This window comes from Erpetoichthys calabaricus, chromosome 9, assembly GCF_900747795.2.
Source record: "Erpetoichthys calabaricus chromosome 9, fErpCal1.3, whole genome shotgun sequence".
Classification (NCBI taxonomy): domain Eukaryota; kingdom Metazoa; phylum Chordata; class Cladistia; order Polypteriformes; family Polypteridae; genus Erpetoichthys; species Erpetoichthys calabaricus.
In genome coordinates this window covers 136,473,897-136,496,080 of record NC_041402.2, presented here as the reverse complement: position 1 = coordinate 136,496,080, position 22,184 = coordinate 136,473,897, and the positions used below count along the sequence as shown (strand labels likewise).

The following is a 22,184-nucleotide window of genomic DNA, read 5'->3' as shown; positions in this document are numbered from 1 at the left end:
TCCAACTTAACACTGGTTCCTCCTCATATCTGATGGAGTAGTCTGTTTCTTACAATGAACTTGTGCAGGAAAACTTAGTTCAGAAAATGACTGGATAGACTCAGTGTGTATGTAAATACATACACTACCACATAACATAATATAACATTGTGTCACACAGCCTCATCAAAATGACCAATAATCATGATATATAATATTCAAAACAAAATTGTCTGAGTGTTTAGAGATATTATATGATTAATAATCATAGTGATAATAAATAAATACATACATACAGTGCATCCGGAAAGTATTCACAGCGCATCACTTTTTCCACCTTTTGTTATGTTACAGCCTTATTCCAAAATGGATTAAATTCATTTTTTTCCTCAGAATTCTGCACACAACACCCCATAATGACAACATGAAAAAAGTTTACTTGAGGTTTTTGCAAATTTATTAAAAATAAAAAAAAACTGAGAAATCACATGTACATAAGTATTCACAGCCTTTGCTCAATACTTTGTCGATGCACCTTTGGCAGCAATTACAGCCTCAAGTCTTTTTGAATATGATGCCACAAGCTTGGCACACCTATCTTTGGCAAGTTTCGCCCATTCCTCTTTGCAGCACCTCTCAAGCTCCATCAGGTTGGATGGGAAGTGTCGGTGCACAGCCATTTTAAGATCTCTCCAGAGATGTTCAATCGGATTCAAGTCTGGGCTCTGGCTGAGCCACTCAAGGACATTCACAGAGTTGTCCTGAAGCCACTCCTTTGATACCTTGGCTGTGTGCTTATGGTCATTGTCCTGCTAAAAGATGAACCGTCGCCCCAGTCTGAGGTCAAGAGCGCTCTGGAGCAGGTTTTCATCCAGGATGTCTCCATACATTGCTGCAGTCATCTTTCCCTTTATCCTGACTAGTCTCCCAGTTTCTGCAGCTGAAAAACATCCCCACAGCATGATGCTGCCACCACCATGCTTCACTGTAGGGATGGTGCCAAGTTTCCTCCAAACGTGACGCCTGGCATTCACACCAAAGAGTTCAATCTTTGTCTCATCAGACCAGAGACTTTTCTTTCTCATGGTTTGAGAGTCCTTCAGGTGCCTTTTGGCAAACTCCAGGCGGGCTGCCATGTGCCTTTTACTAAGGAGTGTCTTCCGTCTGGCCACTCTACGATACAGGCCTGATTGGTGGATTGCTGCTGAGATGGCTGTCCTTCTGGAAGGTTCTCCTCTCTCCACAGAGGACCTCTGGAGCTCTGACAGAGTGACCATCAGGTTCTTGGTCGCCTCCCTGACTAAGGCCCTTCTCCCCCGATTGCTCAGTTTAGATGGCCAGCCAGCTCTAGGAAGAGTCCTGGTGGTTTCGAACTTCTTCCAATTACGGATGATGGAGGCAACTGTGCTCATTGGGACCTTCAAAGCAGCAGAAATTTTTCTGTAACCTTCCCCAGATTTGTGCCTCGAGACAATCCTGTCTAGGAGGTCTACAGACAATTCCGTTGACTTCATGCTTGGTTTGTGCTCTGACATGAACTGACAACTGTGGGTCCTTATATAGACAGGTGTGTGTCTTTCCAAATCATGTCCAACCAACTGAATTTACCACAGGTGGACTCCAAGTAAGCTGCAGAAACATCTCAAGGATGATCAGGGGAAACAGGATGCACCTGAGCTCAATTTTGAGCTTCATGGCAAAGGCTGTGAATACTTATGTACATGTGCTTTCTCAATTTTTTTATTTTTAATAAATTTGCAAAAATCTCAAGTAAACTTTTTTCATGTTGTCATTATGGGGTGTTGTGTGTAGAATTCTGAGGAAAAAAAATGAATTGAATCCATTTTGGAATAAGGCTGTAACATAACAAAATGTGGAAAAAGTGATGCGCTGTGAATACTTACCGGATGCACTGTATATACATGCATACTTTATGCCATAAAGTTGTTATCCTTTCTAATTGAAAAAGTAATGCTTATATTTACATTTACATTTGTTTGATGAGCAGATGCTTTTATCCAAAGGGAGATTAACATAATCAAGTAAACATCAGTCTTAGGGATTGTTTAGGAACAATTGTTACAGGACAAGGTTACAAAATTAATCTTGAAAGTGAAGAGCTCAGAGCAAAATACAAATTCATAACAATACCTACAGTAGATTGCAGAAACCTACCAGCTAATGTCAGTTAGACAGAAATTCACCAAACAAGAGAGTCTTCAGACGTTTCTTAAACATATTAAGGGAGTCTAAATTACAAATGGAGGTGGGCAGCTAGTTCCACCAGCTGGGAGCTACACATGAAAAATCTCTGGATTGAGATTTGATACCATGCAGAGGTGGCATCACTAGATGCCATTCATCAGCAGACCTGAGTGGTTGAGAAAGGAGCAAAGCACCTCAGAAGTGTCTCAATATATAAAGGTGCTGACCTGTTGACTATTATGTAGGCTGGGTTCAAGGATTTGCATGTAATATGTGCTGCTACAGGGAACCAATGTAGTGATTTGAAAAGAGGGGTGACTTGTGCCCGCCTCAGTTCGTTGAACACCAGATGTGCTGTTGCATTTTGTATCATCTGCAGCAGCTTGGTGACAGATGCCAGTAATCTTGCCAGAAAAGAGTTGCAGTAGTCCAGATGTGACAAGACCGAAGCCTGGACCAGTAGTTGTGCTGCATACTTTGTCAGTGATTGTCTGACAAATTGTTCACAATGTAAATATAGTCATCCATCCATTTCCTATGTCTACTTTTCACCATTCTGGGTCACAGAGCTGGAGCCTGTCTCTGCAGCAATGACCCCATTGCAAAAACCAACCATAGACAAGGTGCCAGACCATCTCATAACTCACAGTCCTACATGAAGCCAATGCAGAGTTTCCAATCAACCTAATCTGGGATATAGAGGATAGCTTGCCTACTCAATTAATATCCCATACTGACAAGGGGAGAACAAGCAAATTCACTGTAGATAATATCTGGGCCTAGATACAAAACAAAGCTCCTGGCACTGTGAAACATCACTGAACCTCATTGTGCCCTTAACAATATATTTTATATTACATTTAAACATCTGCCAGACAGTTTCACCCAGGAAAATTTACAAATTCAACTACTACATAAATAGTTATTTATATTTTTTCACAAAAGTGAAAGTAGGTTAAGAGACTTACTCACAGTTCCATTTGTGAGGCATGGGCAACTTCAATTCACTATGCCACAGTGCCACACCACTCATACATAATGTGATTCTTTGTGTGACTTTACCAAGAGGTCACTTTCCATTCTCAAATTCTCCCTTATTTAGAGACAGCTGCTTCCACCCTCACCTTTCATTTTTTCCTCAACAAAAAGGGCATGTTAGTAATTCAGCATTTAAGTACCAAGCTTGTTAATATTTATATGAAAGCAGAATAATAAAAGCATTATTTATCCGACTGTAAGAGTAAATATTTTGGTTTGTCAAAGCTGCAGGAACATTGAAGAACATTAGTGAACATGTCATTCTGATTAAGGGTCCACCTTCAAAGTCAGATGTGACCTCCTAGTCCAGACCATAACTCAGCTCTTCCACACATTTTATATTTTACTGCAGACCTGGCCAACAATAAAAAATTCTTAAAGATGATTAAAAAAGGGGAAAAACAAAAAGTACATTTAAAATCTGAAATTGAGCAATGCCAAGTAAGTCTGAGACTGACCCTTCTGTGCAGAGGGCATGTTGGTCTGTGAACACAGCACCCATGTGTTCCATTAGAAGCAGGCAGCAGACAACAAGTACATATGACCAACTACATATCTCCTTCACAGGGTAAACTTTCTTGGTCAGAGCTCCGGAGTCCCCGCGTGTACAAACCCATTCTTATCTCAGTGGGCATGAGATTTCTGCAGCAGATGACTGGCATCACTCCCATCCTTGTGTACCTGGAGCCCATTTTCAAGCAGACCAAAGTTATCTTGGTAAGTTACTGGAGACTAAAAAGAGAGGTTTGGTTACCTCTGGTCTAAGGAAATTTATAACTTTAACCAGGAAGTCTGCTCTCAAGAAAAGCCTGTTAGATAGAACAGGGTTCTGTGTTTCCATTGTAGTCACAGAACATCTATTGCAGATTCCAGGACACTGTAATATTAATAAGAACGTGTAGTTCTAATAGTAAAGTTGAACTGTCATGTGTACAAAGTACAGTAAAATTCTTACTTTCTAATATCTATCTGATCAACCTGGAAAACATACTGCAGTTTTGTATTTGCTCGTAGATAGCAGAATGTTTGTTAGAATGAACTACTTCTGTGATACAGTATATTGTTGCGGCCTCTATAGAGTTAGCAACAGTTGAGTTAAAAACTGATTGCAGTGAAAAAAGTACAGGGTAGAAATGACATCAATTTTTACACTGTGTCCTTGTTTGTCTTCAACCAGCCAGCACAATTTGATGCGGCCCTTGTGGGTGCAGTGCGACTGATCTCTGTTTCCATTTCTGCCAGCTGCATGGACAAAGCTGGGAGGAAGATTCTTCTCTTTGTGTCAAGTGAGTTACCCATGCCACTTTTAGATTTTTTCAATTTAATGTATAAAGTGCCACTCAATAGGTCTTGCAGCATTGAATTTAACAGGCACTCAGGAAATCCGGAAGACAAGAGAACAAAGAGCAGCCGGTATGATGACTTACAAACATACAACAGGATAAATATAAAAATAAAAAAGACCACAAGAACGTATTGATCTATCAAAAAGCTCTTTTTAAATGACATGATTTCCTCATCATTTATACAATAAGGCAGTATGTACATTCCTCATATTTAATGGGAGATCCTATAAATTAATTTTACTCAACTACTATATTAGAGGAGAAGCATGTTGTAATAACCAGGATATAATTCAGGAGATACACATGATTGAATTATTAGGATCTAGTGACAATAATATAATACAGTTCACAGCATTTTGTCAGGGCACATATGCCGCATTTAAAATTGTTACATTTAACTTTAAAAGGGCAAATTTTGAGCACTTGCATCACAATCTAAAAATATACACTAGGATAAGCATTTACATGGAGTGTCAGTTAAAATGCAGTAGAGCAGGTCTAAACGTATATTAATAAATGCTGCTGGACAAGTTCATCCTGAAAATTAGAAGTTGTAAGAATTTAAACAGAACTCTACACGGGGTGTATAAGGAGCTAACAAGAACCTGCAAAGAAAAGAAAATCTCAGCTACAGTGGTGTGAAAAACTATTTGCCCCCTTCCTGATTTCTTATTCTTTTGCATGTTTGTCACACAACATGTTTCTGATCATCAAACATATTTAACCATTAGTCAAATATAACACAAGTAAACACAAAATGCAGTTTTTAAATGATGGTGTTTATTATTTAGGGAGAAAAAAATCCAAACCTACATGGCCCTGTGTGAAAAAGTAATTGCCCCCTTGTTAAAAAATAACCTAACTGTGGTGTATCACACCTGAGTTCAATTTCCGTAGCCACCCCCAGGCCTGATTACTGCCACACCTGTTTCAATCAAGAAATCACTTAAATAGGAGCTGCCTGACACAGAGAAGTAGACCAAAAGCACCTCAAAAGCTAGACATCATGCCAAGATCCAAAGAAATTCAGGAACAAATGAGAACAGAAGTAATTGAGATCTATCAGTCTGGTAAAGGTTATAAAGCCATTTCTAAAGCTTTGGGACTCCAGCGAACCACAGTGAGAGCCATTATCCACAAATGGCAAAAACATGGAACAGTGGTGAACCTTCCCAGGAGTGGCCGGCCGACCAAAATTACCCCAAGAGCGCAGAGACGACTCATCCGAGAGGTCACAAAAGACCCCAGGACAACGTCTAAAGAACTGCAGGCCTCACTTGCCTCAATTAAGGTCAGTGTTCACGACTCCACCATAAGAAAGAGACTGGGCAAAAAACGGCCTGCATGGCAGATTTCCAAGACGCAAACCACTGTTAAGCAAAAAAGAACATTAGGGCTCGTCTCAATTTTGCTAAGAAACATCTCAATGATTGCCAAGACATTTGGGAAAATACCTTGTGGACTGATGAGTCAAAAGTTCAACTTTTGGAAGGCAAATGTCCCGTTACATCTGGCGTAAAAGGAACACAGCATTTTAGAAAAAGAACATCATACCAACAGTAAAATATGGTGGTGGTAGTGTGATGGTCTGGGGTTGTTTTGCTGCTTCAGGACCTGGAAGGCTTGCTGTGATAGATGGAACCATGAATTCTACTGTCTACCAAAAAATCCTGAAGGAGAATGTCCGGCCATCTGTTCGTCAACTCAAGCTGAAGCGATCTTGGGTGCTGCAACAGGACAATGACCCAAAACACACCAGCAAATCCACCTCTGAATGGCTGAAGAAAAACAAAATGAAGACTTTGGAGTGGCCTAGTCAAAGTCCTGACCTGAATCCAATTGAGATGCTATGGCATGACCTTAAAAAGGCGGTTCATGCTAGAAAACCCTCAAATAAAGCTGAATTACAACAATTTTGCAAAGATGAGTGGGCCAAAATTCCTCCAGAGCGCTGTACAAGACTCATTGCAAGTTATCGCAAACGCTTGATTGCAGTTATTGCTGCTAAGGGTGGCCCAACCAGTTATTAGGTTCAGGGGGCAATTACTTTTTCACACAGGGCCATGTAGGTTTGGATTTTTTTTTCTCCCTAAATAATAAAACCACCATTTACAAACTGCATTTTGTGTTTACCTTGTGTTATATTTGACTAATGGTTAAATGTGTTTGATGATCAGAAACATTTTGTGTGACAAACATGCAAAAGAATAAGAAATCAGGAAGGGGGCAAATAGTTTTTCACACCACTGTATATAAGGCATACAAGGCAAACATTAGGAACGCAAAAATGCAATTAGAGAGAAATATTGCAGAAAAGGCAAAAGATGACCCAAAGTCATCCTTCAGCGTTTTAATGGTAAAGGAAAAGTCAAGGAGGAAGTGAAATCCAACAGGAACAGTAAGGATGTACTAAAATATTAAGTTGGTGAAATAGCTAGTATTCTAAACTTGCATTTTTTGAAGGTTTTCACATTGTGAGGTCGACTAACCTTGTAGTAGTTACAAGAACTACAAAGGAGGCACTTAGTGACTTGGAAACACCCTAGTACTACAGAGAGAGAGAGAGAGAGAAAGAGATGTGCTCCTTAGATTAAAACAAGGGGGCTCCAACCCCTGCTCGCTTCGCTCGCCTACCCCCGACGTTGGGTATCCTGAAATACATTAGTCGAGCTCGTTCGTTTTGGAGCTGTGCCCGCGGCATTTCAGACGCGCGTTGTAGGTGCCTGCGTTCATTGATTTTATCCAGGCGGGCTCGTGTTTGTATATCCGTCAGTCGAGCGCGTTCATTTTGAACCCATGCCTGCTTTGCTTCCGCAGTTTCAGACGCGCGTTGTAGGCGCCTGCGTTCATTGATCTTATCTAGGTGGGCTCGTGTTTGTATCGTTGAGCTGTATTGTGTTTGAATTAGGTGTAAAGCGTTCAGCGGTTTGTACAATCCCAAGCAGCACATTATTCCAAACTTCGCTCCGCAGTAGTGCCACTCACAACATGGCGGTGACGCCTGCACCTTCACTCCGCAGTAGTGCCACTCACAATATGGCGGTGACACCTGCGCCTTCCGTACTGGACCTGTGGGGCCTCCGTAGCCTCTTCCGTTTGAATCTGGGCTGCAGCGCAGAATCCTCTTTTCTGTGTGGCTGTGTCGTTAGTCGTTAGCTATGGGCGCGTTGTTGCTTTATTTCTCATTCACGTCAGTTGAGCTCTTTCGTTCTTGGGCCGTGACTCCTTCATGCGCGGTGGATACGACTTCGCTTGCAGTTTATGAGATGTGCGCTGTACGCGCCTGCGCAGTACGTCTCATGGTCCCATCGCCGTGTACCTGCGTCCATGCCATGCGGTTACCTGCGTCCATGCCATCTGGTTTACCATTCTCGGTTAGTAATATGGATGGCTGAAATCAATAAATAACAAACAGATAACATTTATCCTCGATTACTTACGAAGTGTGTAATTATATATATAAATTAATGTTTAATTTGAAGTGAAAAATACTCTGCACAGTGGTAAATTTCAAATGACTGGGAGTAGTTATGTTATCCCATTATATAGAAAGGGTGAACAGGCTGATCCAAGTAACTACAGACAAATACGCCTGCATCACAGGAAAATTAATGGAAAAAATTATCAAGGCAATGGTTGAGCATCACATGGCAAGAACAATAGTGTTAGTGAATAGTCAGCAAACGGAATAGTCAGTTTGAACAGGGGAGATCATGTTTCATTAATATGAAGGAATTTCATGTGGAAGCAACTAGAGCACATGAAGATATTACTTAGCTTAATTGTCAGGTGGTTTTAGGTAAGGTTTCACATGAAGGTTTAGGGATCAAACTGTGAGAGTTGAAGTTCAGTGGGAGTTCAGGGCACAGTGTATTGATTTCCCAACTCCAACTCGCTTGACTGTTACCAAATTGTACCCATGAAGCAGGTGGAACCTTCTTAAACAAAGAAATCCTCCACCCTGCAGCTTCCCCTGGTGGCTTCCAAGAAGCAGGACTGTCCACTGAAACTATAACTCCCATGGAGCCCTGCGGGTGTACACATGGGAGATCCACCAGAGGGATGCCGCCACATATAGTATTGTGGAGCACATAGATCTGGAAGGCTGCTTCCCTCAATCCATCTATTATGAAGGCTTCCTGCCTGGGTGAGGAACCATCCATTGCAGTCAGAATGATAGCCAGTATCCTCTACGACTCTGTAAACATGTGATTTTGATAAGAAAACAAACAACCAGCAGGTTAAGTTTGTAGATCATACTAAACTAGGTGGTATAGAGGATAATGTAGAAACAGCTGAACTTACAGATGGACCTGGACAGAATACAGTCTTAGGTAGATTTTTAGTTGGGATGAAATACACTGTAAATAAATGTAAAGTATTACACATATGAAGTAAAAATGTTAAATTTGAATGCATGATGGGATGTTTGAAAGTACACCCTATGTAAAGGACCTGGGAGCTGTAGTGGACACTTTCGACATTCAGACATTGTACAGAAGCAATAAAAAGGCTAACAGGATGTTAGGATCTATAGCAGCATATGTTGTGTACAATTCAAGTTAGTTTATGCTTAATTTATATGCCTCACTACTGGGATCTGTGTGCAATTTTAGTTTCCACATTACAAAAAAAAAGAGGTAGCAGGGCTAGCGAAAGTCCACAGAAAACTAATTATACTGGTTCCAAAACTATAAGGTATGAGTTATTATGAAAAACAGAAGTAGCTGAACATTTTTACTTTAAGGAAATGGAGATTAAGAGGTTGCATGATTGAATTGTTTACAAGTATTAAGGAAATTAGAATGGTGGGTGCAACTTGTGACTTTAAAGTAGAGTCTTGAAGAAGAACACCGCCACACAGATGCAAACTTGATAGCAGTAAATTTCACACAAATGTTATGAAGTTTTTCTTCACACAGAGAATCATACTCATACTGAATACTGTATTGTGGTAGAGAGTAGTACTTTGTGGACCTTCAAAACTCGACTTGATATAATTTTGGAGAAACTGGGTTGATAAGACTGATGAGCTTTTTGGGCTGAATGGCCTGTTCTCAGAAAGTTGTTTTAATGTTTAATACAGATCACATTATAACTACATCAGCTGAAGGTGTTCAGTAATTAAACTATTGGATTTCAAGTTTCTAGTGATGCCGTCTTTGCTTTAAATGTGGCCTAACTCATCAGTCTAGAGCAGGGGTCTCCAATCACAGTCCTGGAGGGCCGCAGTGGCTGCAGGTTTTTGCTCCAACCCAATTGCTTAATAAGAAGCACTAATTGCTCAAGTAACACTTCTGCTTCACTTTAGTTGTCTCGCTCATTAAGATTTTGAATGCTTATTGCTTATTTTCATCTTAAACAGCTGTATTCATTCAGTTTTTAATGGATCCTAATTAGCAATAACATGCGAATGACAAAAGAGACCAGCATTTCTCCATTTGGCTTGTTACCATTTACGCCAGTGTGTATTTATCTTGCATTATTTGGTTTAATTAAATACTTGGAAGGAAAGTAAAAAGAAAAAAGTGAATGATTGAGAATTGCTCGTCCATTTTAGCCTTCACATCATTTGGATGATATCCTTAGATAGGGGAAGAAAGTCTAGGATATGAGAATGACCTGACATAGCAGAGTTAAAGCACTAACAAGCCATGAAATTAAATTATTGGCAGAATTGCTTTCTAATTAAGCAACCGGGTTAGAACAAAAACCTGTAGCCACTGCGGCCCTTCAGGACTGTGATTGGAGACCCTTGGTCTAGAGCAGGGGTAGGCAACGTCGATCCTGGAGTGCCACAGTATGTGCAGGTTTTTGTTCCAACCCAGTTCCTTAACGAGAACTCAATTATTGCTGATGAAGCACATATTGCTTAAGTGACATTTTAATGCTTCATTTTAGTGGTCTCGCTTGTTAAGGTTCTCCAACCTTAATTGCTTATTTCAATCTTAAACTGCTGCATTCAGTGTTTTAATTGCTCCTTATTAGCAATAAGATGTAAAAGACAAAGCAGCCAGCAGTTCTCCAGCTAGCTTTTTTTCCAATTACATCTGTGTGTGTTCATCATGCACGGTTTGATTTAATAAAACACTTAATAGAAAAATGTGACAGACTGAAAATGATCTGTTTTAGGCTTCAAATCATTTGGATGATATCCTTGGAAAGGAAAAAAATCTACGATATAAAAGCCTTACATTGCACAGACTAACAAGCCATAAAATTAAATAAGGTCTGAGATTGGCAATGATTGGTTTCTAATTAAGCAATTGGGTTGGAATGAAAACCTGTAGCCACTGCGGCTCACCAGGACCGACATTGCCTACCCCTGTTTTACATCTTATTGCTAATAAGAAGCAATTAAAACACTGAATGCAGCAGTTTAAGATTGAAATAAGCAATTAAGGTTGGAGAACCTTAACAAGCGAGACCACTAAAATGAAGCATTAAAATGTCACTTAAGCAATATGTGCTTCATCAGCAATAATTGAGTTCTCGTTAAGGAACTGGGTTGGAACAAAAACCTGCACATACTGTGGCACTCCAGGACCGACATTGCCTACCCCTGGTCTAGAGCATCCTTCATTGAATGTCATATGTTCGTCACCCCTCAACTGGTATTTTATTTCTTCCACAGGCCTCCTGATGTTCCTTTCCACACTTAGTATGGGTTTGTACACGGACCTCATACAGTCTCACCACAATGCAAGCTTAGTCAACATGTCTTCAGTAGTGAACTCCACCCAGTCAGATGTGCTGTACGGTGTCAACAATCCCCTCACCTTGATACCACTCATCAGCACCATGGTCATCATATTTGGTAAATATTACTACTGTAATTGGATAGATGATGAATGTTTTAATATCTTACAGCAGGCTATTGACAATGTTCAGCAGTGCATGACTCCTCTCACAGGTTATATTAAGTTCCTTTTCTTTATTTACCACTTGTAATGTGTTCTCTTTTAACTATCACTTAATTGTGCTCATTATATTTTAGCTACTGCGGTGGGTTGGCACCCTGCCCAGGATTGGTTCCTGCCTTGTGCCCTGTGTTGGCTGGGATTGGCTCCAGCAGACCCCCTTGACCCTGTGTTCGGATTCAGCAGGTTGGAAAATGGATGGATATTTTAGCTACAAATACTGGTACTTGCTGAATCTGAAATACAGGAAACTTTTAAACATATTTACATAGACTGCTGTTCCCAAGACTTCACTGACAATTTTTTATGTTGGATTTTTCAACATCCATTTCTACCTAAAATTACTATTGTTGCACCAATTCCTTAGTCAGTCTCAAGTTCAATTATTACATCAAGTTAAAAGGCAGATTTAAGTTAGTCTTCCACTTGAAAAATAAAGCTTAGACACAGGAGTACTGGTTTGTTGATATGACTAATCTTACAGCCTGTGGAAAGTCTCTGACTAAGCTGGTGTGGTTGCCAGTGGTCCTGCACAATTTGCTGGAAGGGATGAGTGAATAAAGCAGCTGTACAGGATGGCCAAGGTCTTTAATTTTACTGATTGCCATTTTAAGGCAGCAGATGTTACATACAGTATGTTGTGAACAGAAGGCTTCTGGGTGTCAGTAATATTCTGTACCACCTTCTGCAATGCTTTACATCGTGAGACAATCAGGATGTTATGCAGGAAGTTAGGACAGACTTAGACATTAGTCACAACAGATGGAGAAATCCAAGCTTTCCTCGTATATCTAAGTAAGAAAAGCATCCACTGGCGATCCTTCTTGACAACAGCCTTTAGTTTAGGTATGGTAAAAATGCATCTGTAACTCTTATTTAACAAGACTTTAAACACTGCTTCTTTTGGACTTCTTAATACTTATAAAACAATAGTAGATATGTTTATTCATTCATGTGCAGTGTGGCATATTGACATGATGGTCAAATTATCTGTTAATATGAAGGAATCACAGGTCTAATACAAAGTATGTAATATCAAGAGAAATGTGTCTCTGTGAAGCCAACTCAGACCACTCCGGAGTGAAGTTTTGTTAGTAGGTCACATTGCAGAGATGAAGAAACACTTACAGTAACTGATGTTTTATAAATGCTCTGAAGACCCAAAGAAGTGCTTAAGGTCTTATTACATGATAGTAAATGAGTAATATATGCATTTTTCCACTACCTAAAGTGTTACCCCTACTTCACTTCACCAGTGATAGTCACTCCAAGGGGAGTGTAGTCAGCTTTCTGCTTCCAGAACTCTATGATCAGCTACCTCATTTTGGCTTCAAAAGGTAAGACTGTTGTTCTGGTACCACTGTGTCTGAAAGCGGTCTCATCATTATTGGTGATCAGGCCTATCACAGCGGTGTCATCTGCAAATTTCATCCCCATTTCCCTGCTTTCTTTGTCCAGTCATTCATGGCTGAGTCATGCTGTAGTAAAAACCGAATTCTGAATACTCCCTGAAGTTTAAATAGGTTTGTCAATCATAAGTAATAATCATGAAAAGCCCAGTGGCACAGTAATATCTCTCCTGCCTCATAGCAAGGAGATCAGGGTTCACATCACGGGTCCTACTTGGATGGAGTTTACATCTTCTTCCTGTGTCCAAGTGGGTTTCCTTCCACAGTGAAAAAACATGAAGGTTAGGTAGATTGGCATCACTAACTTGGCTGTAGTTTGTGTGTGCTCTCATGTCCTGACCAGAGGATTGTTCCTGACTTGCACCCCGTGCTTGCTGGGATAGGCTCCAGCCCAATGAAATACTGCTTAGAATTAAGCAGTGTTGGAAAATGGTATGGTATGGTAAGTAATAATCATCAGACTGTATAAAAAATGAACATAACAAAACTATTCACAAAAAGCACACAACACTGTGAGGAGAAATACAAAACATGTTACCAGTCGCTGGTACCACTACTCTACTTCCACTTGAGAACAAGATGCTAAATTATTTGAGCTCTTCTACTTGGGATAGCCGCTAATCCCATACCTCAAGTGCACATGCCATGGTTTTCTTGGAGACGTCCATGACGTCACTGTTAGAAGTTCTAATTCTCTGCCCTACCATGTCACTCTCAGCTGTGAACCATCCCAGTGTGCACTGGAGATCACAGTCTGATGAGGCCAAGTGGACAACATCCTTCAAACACAAGACAACCACCAGTAAAAACTGAATGGAAGATAATGATAATGATGACTTGCTATTTCCTGATCCCACAAAGAACTACTAATGTCTTTACATGAGTATCCATCCATCCATTTTTCATTTTAAGGACTCAAAGGCTGCAATTATATTAAGAGGAAAAAAGAGAAATTACGTCAGACTGGCAACAGTCAGCTCAAAACAAAACTGAACAAGTTCCTCAATAGCCATAAAGCAGAATGATAACATGTTTATAGGGGGTCTGGCATCTCACCAGGTGGGCTCTGCTGTCAAATGCAATTGCTTCTGGGATAGATGCATTAAAAATTATAAAGATACGAAACTACGATATATGTCTCCAACTAAAGATATGCTGATGTATTTTTAGCGGAGACAACATCTAAAACTTAAATGATCATATTTTATTTAATGTATTACTGTAATCATCTGATGATCATCAAGAAGACAGGTAACAGTTTTCTCCAGAAAAATGAAAACTGACAATTCTTTGCTATGTATCCATCCATCCATCCATTTATCCAGTTCCTTATTTGCTTGTGTCATTCAGGCTCATGGAGAACCAGTTCCCATACTAGTAGGACTTGGTGCATTGTGGGAACACTGCAATACTTCATATTGAGTTGCCAATTATTTTAATACACACCTCTTTGTGATTTGGGGGTGGGGGGGGACTGGAGTATGTGAAGATTAACTCACATGGAGAAGGAATAAATTAACAAACTCCAGTAAGAGGAAGAATTTAAATTACTGAATGAGCAGAAGCACTGTGTCTCATACAGTACCATAGCAGTCTTAATAATGGATTTTGCCAACTGAGCACACTGACACATTACCACTAAATTGTTTAATATTATATTTGGTTAGGTAGCACAGAATTATAGCAACTTTCATTTTGCATGAACATTTTTAATAATCTTGCTATAGAGGGTGTGATTTCTTGTCTTATGAATTTCATAAAAGAGAAATAAATTAATCTTTGGATCTTTGCATTCAGTCATCATTTTTACTTCATGGTTGTCTTGGCTTTGAATTTTTTCATCCATCAATTTGAGAATTCCTCCAAAACACCTTTTAAATTAAGAGTACTTTTAAGTCTACTGTATGTAAACTAAGTACAAAATTATTCTATCCATTACTGGAATCACATAACACAATACGGGGGCACCAGGGCTGATGTCTATCCTGAAAATGGAATCAGTTCTAAATGGGGCATCAGATCATCACAGAGGACACACTTACACATGGCCAGTTTATGTTCGTTTATAAATCTAATAGACTCATCTTTGCTATACAAGAGAAAACGTGTAAAGGCAACGTGCAACATCTGAACAGACATTGACCAGGCCGGCTAATGGAGCCAGGACTCCATAACTGTGAGGTAGTAGTGCAAACGACTGTGCTACCTGACCAAGTTTGCACATTTCAGGTATTTTATTCATAATATTTAACTGTTGGGGACATACCTGCCCAGGGGCTGGAAACTGGATAATACAATATAAGTAGGCAATGACTTACGACCTATGTGTTTTATGACTGTTTGACTCACGACCACTTCTGCTTTTCACGGGCAAATGACCTATTTTTGCGAGGCCAGCTCTGTATGCTGTGACTTATTCATCTCAATCTCAGTTTATTACTTGCACTAGTTTCAATAGTTACATTTGTCTTACAATTACAGGAAAAAAGGCGATTGATCACAACATAAAAATGAAGGTGATCAAGCAGTATGAGGGAGGAAAAGAAAGTGAATGTGATTACATGCGATTTTAAAAGTTATCCCATTGTAACTGGTGTTCACCACATGCACTATATTTCTGCATTCTGGCTTTGACTCTGGTTAACCTCCGAAGTTTCTGTGTTGTGCCTGACGATGTGCTGCTTCGTGTGAATCGCCACGAAGGGGTAATGAAACCACACTGTACTCCTTTATCTGTTAATGTTTATTATTAACAGGCTGATATGCTAAAACAGAAAACATGAGTTCTCAAACTCTGCTGGTACAAATCCTCCTCTCACATTTAACACAATGAACACTGGAAGAGGCTCGCACAAGATTACATTACACAGACAAAGAAATTCATGATGCTTTTAAAGGTTTGATGCCCATACTAGTAACAGTAATAATGAAACACAATAAAAAAAAAAGATAGAAAATCTACACAATGTGCTAAGAATGTTGATAAAAAAAATATAAAACAAGTAATATGACTTAAGGGACTTATTAAACTGTACTATATACATACGGTCAAGTTTGAATAAATATACTTATGTCCAGATTGATGTACGACCAGTGCATTGGAACTGAACTTGGTTGTAAGTTGATGACTACGTGTATGGTTAAAACAAGTTTTATTATGCCTTTATTCTAATTCATTCTGCCCTAAAGGCACTGTGCAAAATTATACCAAAATGATGAAAATATATAAGATTAATAGATGCATGCTAGATAGGTTACGATCATGCAATGGTTAACAACTTTGCCTAAAGGTTTCAGGACTCTGGGTTTAAACCAGCCTGTGTATTTGCACATTCTGCCCTTGACTGAGTGGCTCGTCTCCGGGCAGCCCGGTTTCTTCTCACATCTTACAGACTTGTAGGTCAGGTGGCTCTAAACTATCAGTGTGCATTGCAGGAAATGCTGCCAGGAAAGGTTCTCTATTCCTGTGACCTGGTCATGAGATATATCCCAATGCCATCCAAAGTTAGAGACACCAAATAAAAATTATTAACATTAATTATTCTTAAAGTATTGGGAAAAAAGTGTAAAATTATATAATTGTTGCAAAATGGCAAATGTTGATCATTTTTTGTCACTGATACTTATTTTTTCCTCAGGTTAAGAATGTTTTCTGATACTATGTAAAATAATGCTATTTCATTTGTTTGTTTTTGAAATATATGAATATATTTAACAATGTTTTATTTTGACCACAGGGCCATTTTGGTTTTGTAGGTCGACTCCATTTTGTGGCTCATTTGTGGTTCCTGGAGTGTTGTTTCTAGATGTTTTTTACAAGCCAGCTCCAATTCTAAAGCATTTTCCAACATTTTGCAAACATGCTGTTAAAGATTATCCATGTTTAGTAGTTTTGAATTCTAGAATTTTTGAGCTAAGCTTCATACACTCATTGTTTTCGATTTCCTGGTTTAGACCCTTTTGTCGGAGTTTTCTTGGTAACTGTTCTCTACTTGCCCTGGTGGTCTCCCACTTTTCCATTTTCAGAAGAGCAGTAATAGTGCATTATGACTGTAATACAATTTCAAAGAAGATCAGTGTTGGCTTATAATGACTCCTACACTTCTCTTCCCAGGTTATGCAATGGGTTGGGGGCCCATCACATGGCTCCTAATGTCCGAGATTTTGCCTTTGAATGCCAGAGGTGTGGCGTCTGGCCTTTGTGTTTTGGTCAGCTGGGTTACAGCCTTCATCCTGACACAACTTTTCATGAAAGTAGTGGTGAGTACATTTTAGATCCCCTAATAAATGGTTGCTTTTAGTAAACATCTCTGTCTTAAGCATTACATTTTTACTTCAAATAGCACTTATGAGGCTAATCCTCTCAAATGAGCGATTCAGAGACTGAATACAGCTGTGAGCGTCTTACAGTCAAAATTCAGTAGGCATTGTGTTCAGTCATTGGAGGTAGCTACTACAGTACATCAGCTAGTAGCAGAACTTGGAGCTGTATGTCAAATATACAATTCAGGCACCTCTGTAGTGTCAGTGGTGCAAAATGAAGAACATCAGATTCTAAATTCTTAGTGTTATTCTGGGGACTCAACAGTTGTAGGAGACTTATATGTCAGTCAGTGGAATTTAACCTTTGTCCTACAACCTAGCTCCATTAGCAATTAAAAACTTAAATTAGCATGTGCTGTCTTACTTTTGTTATGCATACTAAACAAAACAAAGATCAAGAACAGATGTATTTCTTGTTTAACTAGCCACAAAAGCCCAGAAAAGTAAGAAACCAATAATGTAGTTGAGAATCAGACAATGCTCAGGAAACATTAAGAAGTACACCAAAACTTAACATCAAGGCCCAAAACACAAAAGTGAAAGTCAAGCAAAAAGGATAAAATGGTCTTTAAATAAGATTCTTTGTCACTAATTATTGCCAACATTTGTTGAAAGATTTGATTTTCGTTTTAGAATTTATCCCGTGCTCAAATAACATACACTTTGCACTGCAAAATTAGATAGAGTGACACAATACAATACCATGATGATGGCCAATCACAATCTAGCAATCAATTCTGTCACTATAAACAATAGTGCTGCTACTATGGTAATGCACTGAATACCCAACCAACATGAGGATAAGGTGGCGTCACCATCATAAATATACAATAAACAAAAATGGAAAAAAAAAAGTCAAAAACATCTAAACAACAAAAAACTGCATTTCAGAGTAAGATTCATCACACCTTTTAGGTGGAAAGCCCTTAGAATGGGCATCTACATTTCTGGGAAGTTGCAGCAACTTGTAATGCTAGCTACTGGTTTATCATGGCACCAGAGAATGAAAACGTGCTGCACGTTTGTTGGACATGCAAGTACAAATTTCTTTGTACTCTGTACAGTACATGTGATACTACACTATAGGTAGCCATATTACAAAGAGCTGTATGCACTCAGGTCTGCTCGTTCGAGCAGTACTACTTACAAGTATGGCATGGCTGGGCTATGGGTCAACTTTGTTTTAGAAAATGGCAGTGGAATCCTAATGAGAAAAGGGGTCAACGGGTTGTCAAACATCAGCAATATCACTTCATTTTAACACCTATTTTTTATTGTTTTTTTTTTATAACAGGATGCATATGGCCTTTTCGTCCCCTTTTTCTTTTTCACTGCGGTGTGCTTTATGAACTTCATCTTCACTGCTCTTTGTGTGCCTGAAACCAAGGGGCGCTCCCTAGAAGAGATTGAGAACTACTTTCGAACAGGGCGTAAATTCACCATCAACGAAAGCCATGCTGATGCTGCCTCCCCATCCTGAACTACTTTGCCACAAGACTTGAAATAATGTGCAATAAACCCACGTGGGACCTCAGAAACTCCAGAACTACTTTAAGGACCCAAAGAAGCTTTATTTTGGAACTGGACTGATTGGTACAGATAATATTGGGCCGCTACAGGTAAACTGGAAATTCTGTGCATCAGTATGAAAAACACAACAAATCAGTTGGAAAATGACACGTCTTCCACGGCATAAAGCCAGTCCAGAGTGGTACTGCCATTTTAATAAATAAGAAAATTGTTTATGAAAACAACCCAAAACTGCACAGTATCCTAAAAATGCGTATCAGGAGAATATTATAAATCTGGTATTTTCCATAGCCTGAAGATTATATAAATATGGAAACTAACTTTAGTGCAGATGTGTTCTACCTCTGGAAGTGACAAAGACTGACACTGCAGGAATAAACATCCTGGAAAATGGCAGGGCACTGAGGAGGGGAAGGTGACGTTTTGAGTGCTTTGTGTCACCCAATCAATATTTAATACAGCAGCTTTCATAGCCATCGAAAGGCAATAAAATAATAAGCAACCCAAACCCAAGTGCATTACTAGATAAATGGATGAATGTCTCAACAAAGTCATCACCATCCGGGAACCCCGTTTTGTCTCATTTGCCGTTCTATCAGCATTTCAGATAGCATAGAGTGGATGGCTTTTATGTCAATATTCAAGTCTGTCTGGTGTATTCTGTATAGGTATAATATATTTAAAGTTTAAAAGTACTGCATGTCCTGCTCATGCCAAATATCAGCCCATCAGCCCTTTGTTATTGAGAAAATTGGAAAATGTTAAAAAGTGCAATACTTAAACTTGTTTTCTCTAGTAAGTGCACTGGGTTTCATTTAAAATATACTCACCTATTAAGCTGTTATTGCTGTGTTAAAATTTCTGAACCTAAGGAATCCTGTTTATAGTACTGTAATGTACTGTATTTTTATTTAATTACAAATTGGTGCTGAAATTTAGCTAGTTTTTTCAAATTAGAGTCAGAATTAAGATTGTATTTCTTTATATAACAACATGTAATATATGCTGACAAAATCATGGTAGGGGTGCATTGCAAAAACAGATATCTGAAAGTAGAAAGGGTAGCCAGGAACCAAAGTGGCTAATCCATACAATGTAATACTTGAATGAAATTCAGCGACTTTAAAGAGGTGTTTATGATGCACCCCCAACCACACCGCCTTTCCCCAACAGGCATGGAAGTAATAAGAAACTGGGTGTCCACATGGCCAAGTAAAACATTTACTGTATGGGCTAGTGTGCAGACTAAAGAATGGATGCATACTATGGAAAGCAAAATATGTATAAAATAAAGATTACTTATTTAATTCAGCATTGTGCTTCCATTTTGTTTATGTGATGTGTGAAATGGCAAGTTTCTATCCTCTGTTTACTAAAACACTGGTGATAAAGTTTAAGAAGCTGTTCTCAACTACATCTGTCTGCATAATGAAATTATTTCATCAGAGTTGTGGGAAGACTGGGTTATAACAGGAAAACACTCTGGACGGGGTGCCAGCCAATCACATGCTATGTTAATTCTACTGAATGCCAGGTTGCAAACCATAATTTCTAAAGACTACACATACCTCATTATCGAAGAGTTGTAGGAAATATAAATTTAGTTTTTGTATTGGAGTTGGTGTGTTTTCCAGAGTTTATAGTTATGCAGTATATTGTGGCTCTGAGGCACACATACGGAGTTAATATCCATGGCCATGTTTATGCATTTGCCTGCATACACTCCACCATATCACATCACCTACTTTTTAACTTGCGTAATCCAGTTCTGCTTCTAAGACCGAGCGTATCAAAGCAGCACCAGTGGAGACAGCCCTGGACCAGATGCCCCGTCCACTGCGGGGTCCATTTAGGCACACACAGCTGCACTCGAACTTACTTATAGACAGTCCCCTATTCAACCTGACAAGCATTTCTCTGGGAATATGAGAAGAAAACAATAATATTGAGAGAAAATCCCTTGCAGAAAAAGATTACATATGCAAACTAACAAACACATAGACAAAAAAAATAAAACCCAGGACCTTGGACTTGTGGAACAGGAACATTAACCAATGTGCCATGGTGCTATCAACTCTGCAAACAAAAAAAGGTTAAAGGTTACTTTTATGCTGAAAAAGAAATAAGATAAAAGACATTGTATAGGCCATAGGTATAGCCTTTATTTATAGTCAATCTGGGTATGAAGTTTATCTGCATCCAGCCCTGCATGTAGGCCCTCCAACTTGCAGGGAAAAATCTGGGGGTTGGTGGCAGAATTGGCACACTGGCCATCATAAAAAACCTCACACTGTTCCACTCCATCTGAACTTGTGTGGTCCTGAGGTGTCATCCGTTGCATGGCTACACTCAGGTCTCAATCTGGGATCCTGAGTTGGTTCATCATGTGGTTCATCATGCTCCTAACCTCTGATAAACTGAATTGGAGTAACACTTTCATTTGTCTTTAATTTAAGCAAATTAGAGCTTTGATTTTCATAAAGGAAAGAAAGCTGTGCTGGATACATATGAAACAACAAGACACTGGAAATTGGCTGCAAGCAAGGACGTGGATGCTACTACAAATCATAAATTAATGAATTAATGTGCACGCATTTTGATACAAGGATGAAGGACAAGGTGCTAGAAATATACTGTAGAAACTACAAAGAAATGCGTACTTTGGAAAAAAAAAACAAAACTTGGGAGTTTGTGTCATAACTCAAGTTTGACTCAGAGCAGAATTACTTAAGCTAACAAATTCCTGGCACTGGGCACATACATGGTGCTTTAATTGTAGCTCGCCTTTTCAAAAACTTGCATTAAAACATTAACTGTAAATTAAAAATAGGCACTCTAACTGTAAATGAGAGAGATTTCAGAACTCTGCTGCACCCCCAGCCCTCAAACAAACCAACTATGTAACAAAGACGTTAAATTGGTATGCATATATTAAAAAAAAGATAATCAAAAACACATTATTCCATAGAAACTTATAAATTTGTTTTATTCAAAATCATCACCATACAGGAAAACATTTACATACAGAATTTTTATAAGTTCAGATGTTACAAGCAAAACTATTTTTCAAGTAAAAGGGTTAAAATGTTAATAACAGAAATGGGCATTCGTGTGGAGGGGCTTACTTTCCTGCATCTCAGCCTAGTACTGTAAACCTGATCCCAACACATCAGCAGCTGGTCTACTGAGCACTAGGGAATGTTTGCTCTTTCTTACACTCACTTGCATCGAAAGATTAAGACACTAATCAAACTGGCTGCTGCATTTAAGTCTGCCACATTCAGCTAAAAGTATAAAGCACACCAGAAACCCTACACACACACACACACACACACACACACACACACTATATACATATATATATATATATATATATATATATATATATATATATATATATATATATATATATCACATCTTATACACTGCATATG

At 39.0% G+C, this 22,184-nt stretch overlaps 1 protein-coding gene across 1 annotated transcript in view; it reads left to right on the top strand.

Moving 5' to 3' along the window:
- Window positions 1-20,062, top strand: part of slc2a6 (solute carrier family 2 member 6) — a 42,543-nt gene extending 22,481 nt beyond the window's left edge. The window contains exons 6-10 of the mRNA XM_028810217.2: window positions 3,790-3,939; window positions 4,400-4,508; window positions 11,203-11,385; window positions 17,012-17,157; window positions 18,515-20,062. Of these exons, the coding sequence (XP_028666050.2) occupies window positions 3,790-3,939; window positions 4,400-4,508; window positions 11,203-11,385; window positions 17,012-17,157; window positions 18,515-18,700 (774 nt within the window). The 3' untranslated portion in view covers window positions 18,701-20,062. The remainder of the gene's footprint in view (window positions 1-3,789; window positions 3,940-4,399; window positions 4,509-11,202; window positions 11,386-17,011; window positions 17,158-18,514) is intronic.
- Window positions 20,063-22,184: the final 2,122 nt, after the last annotated feature.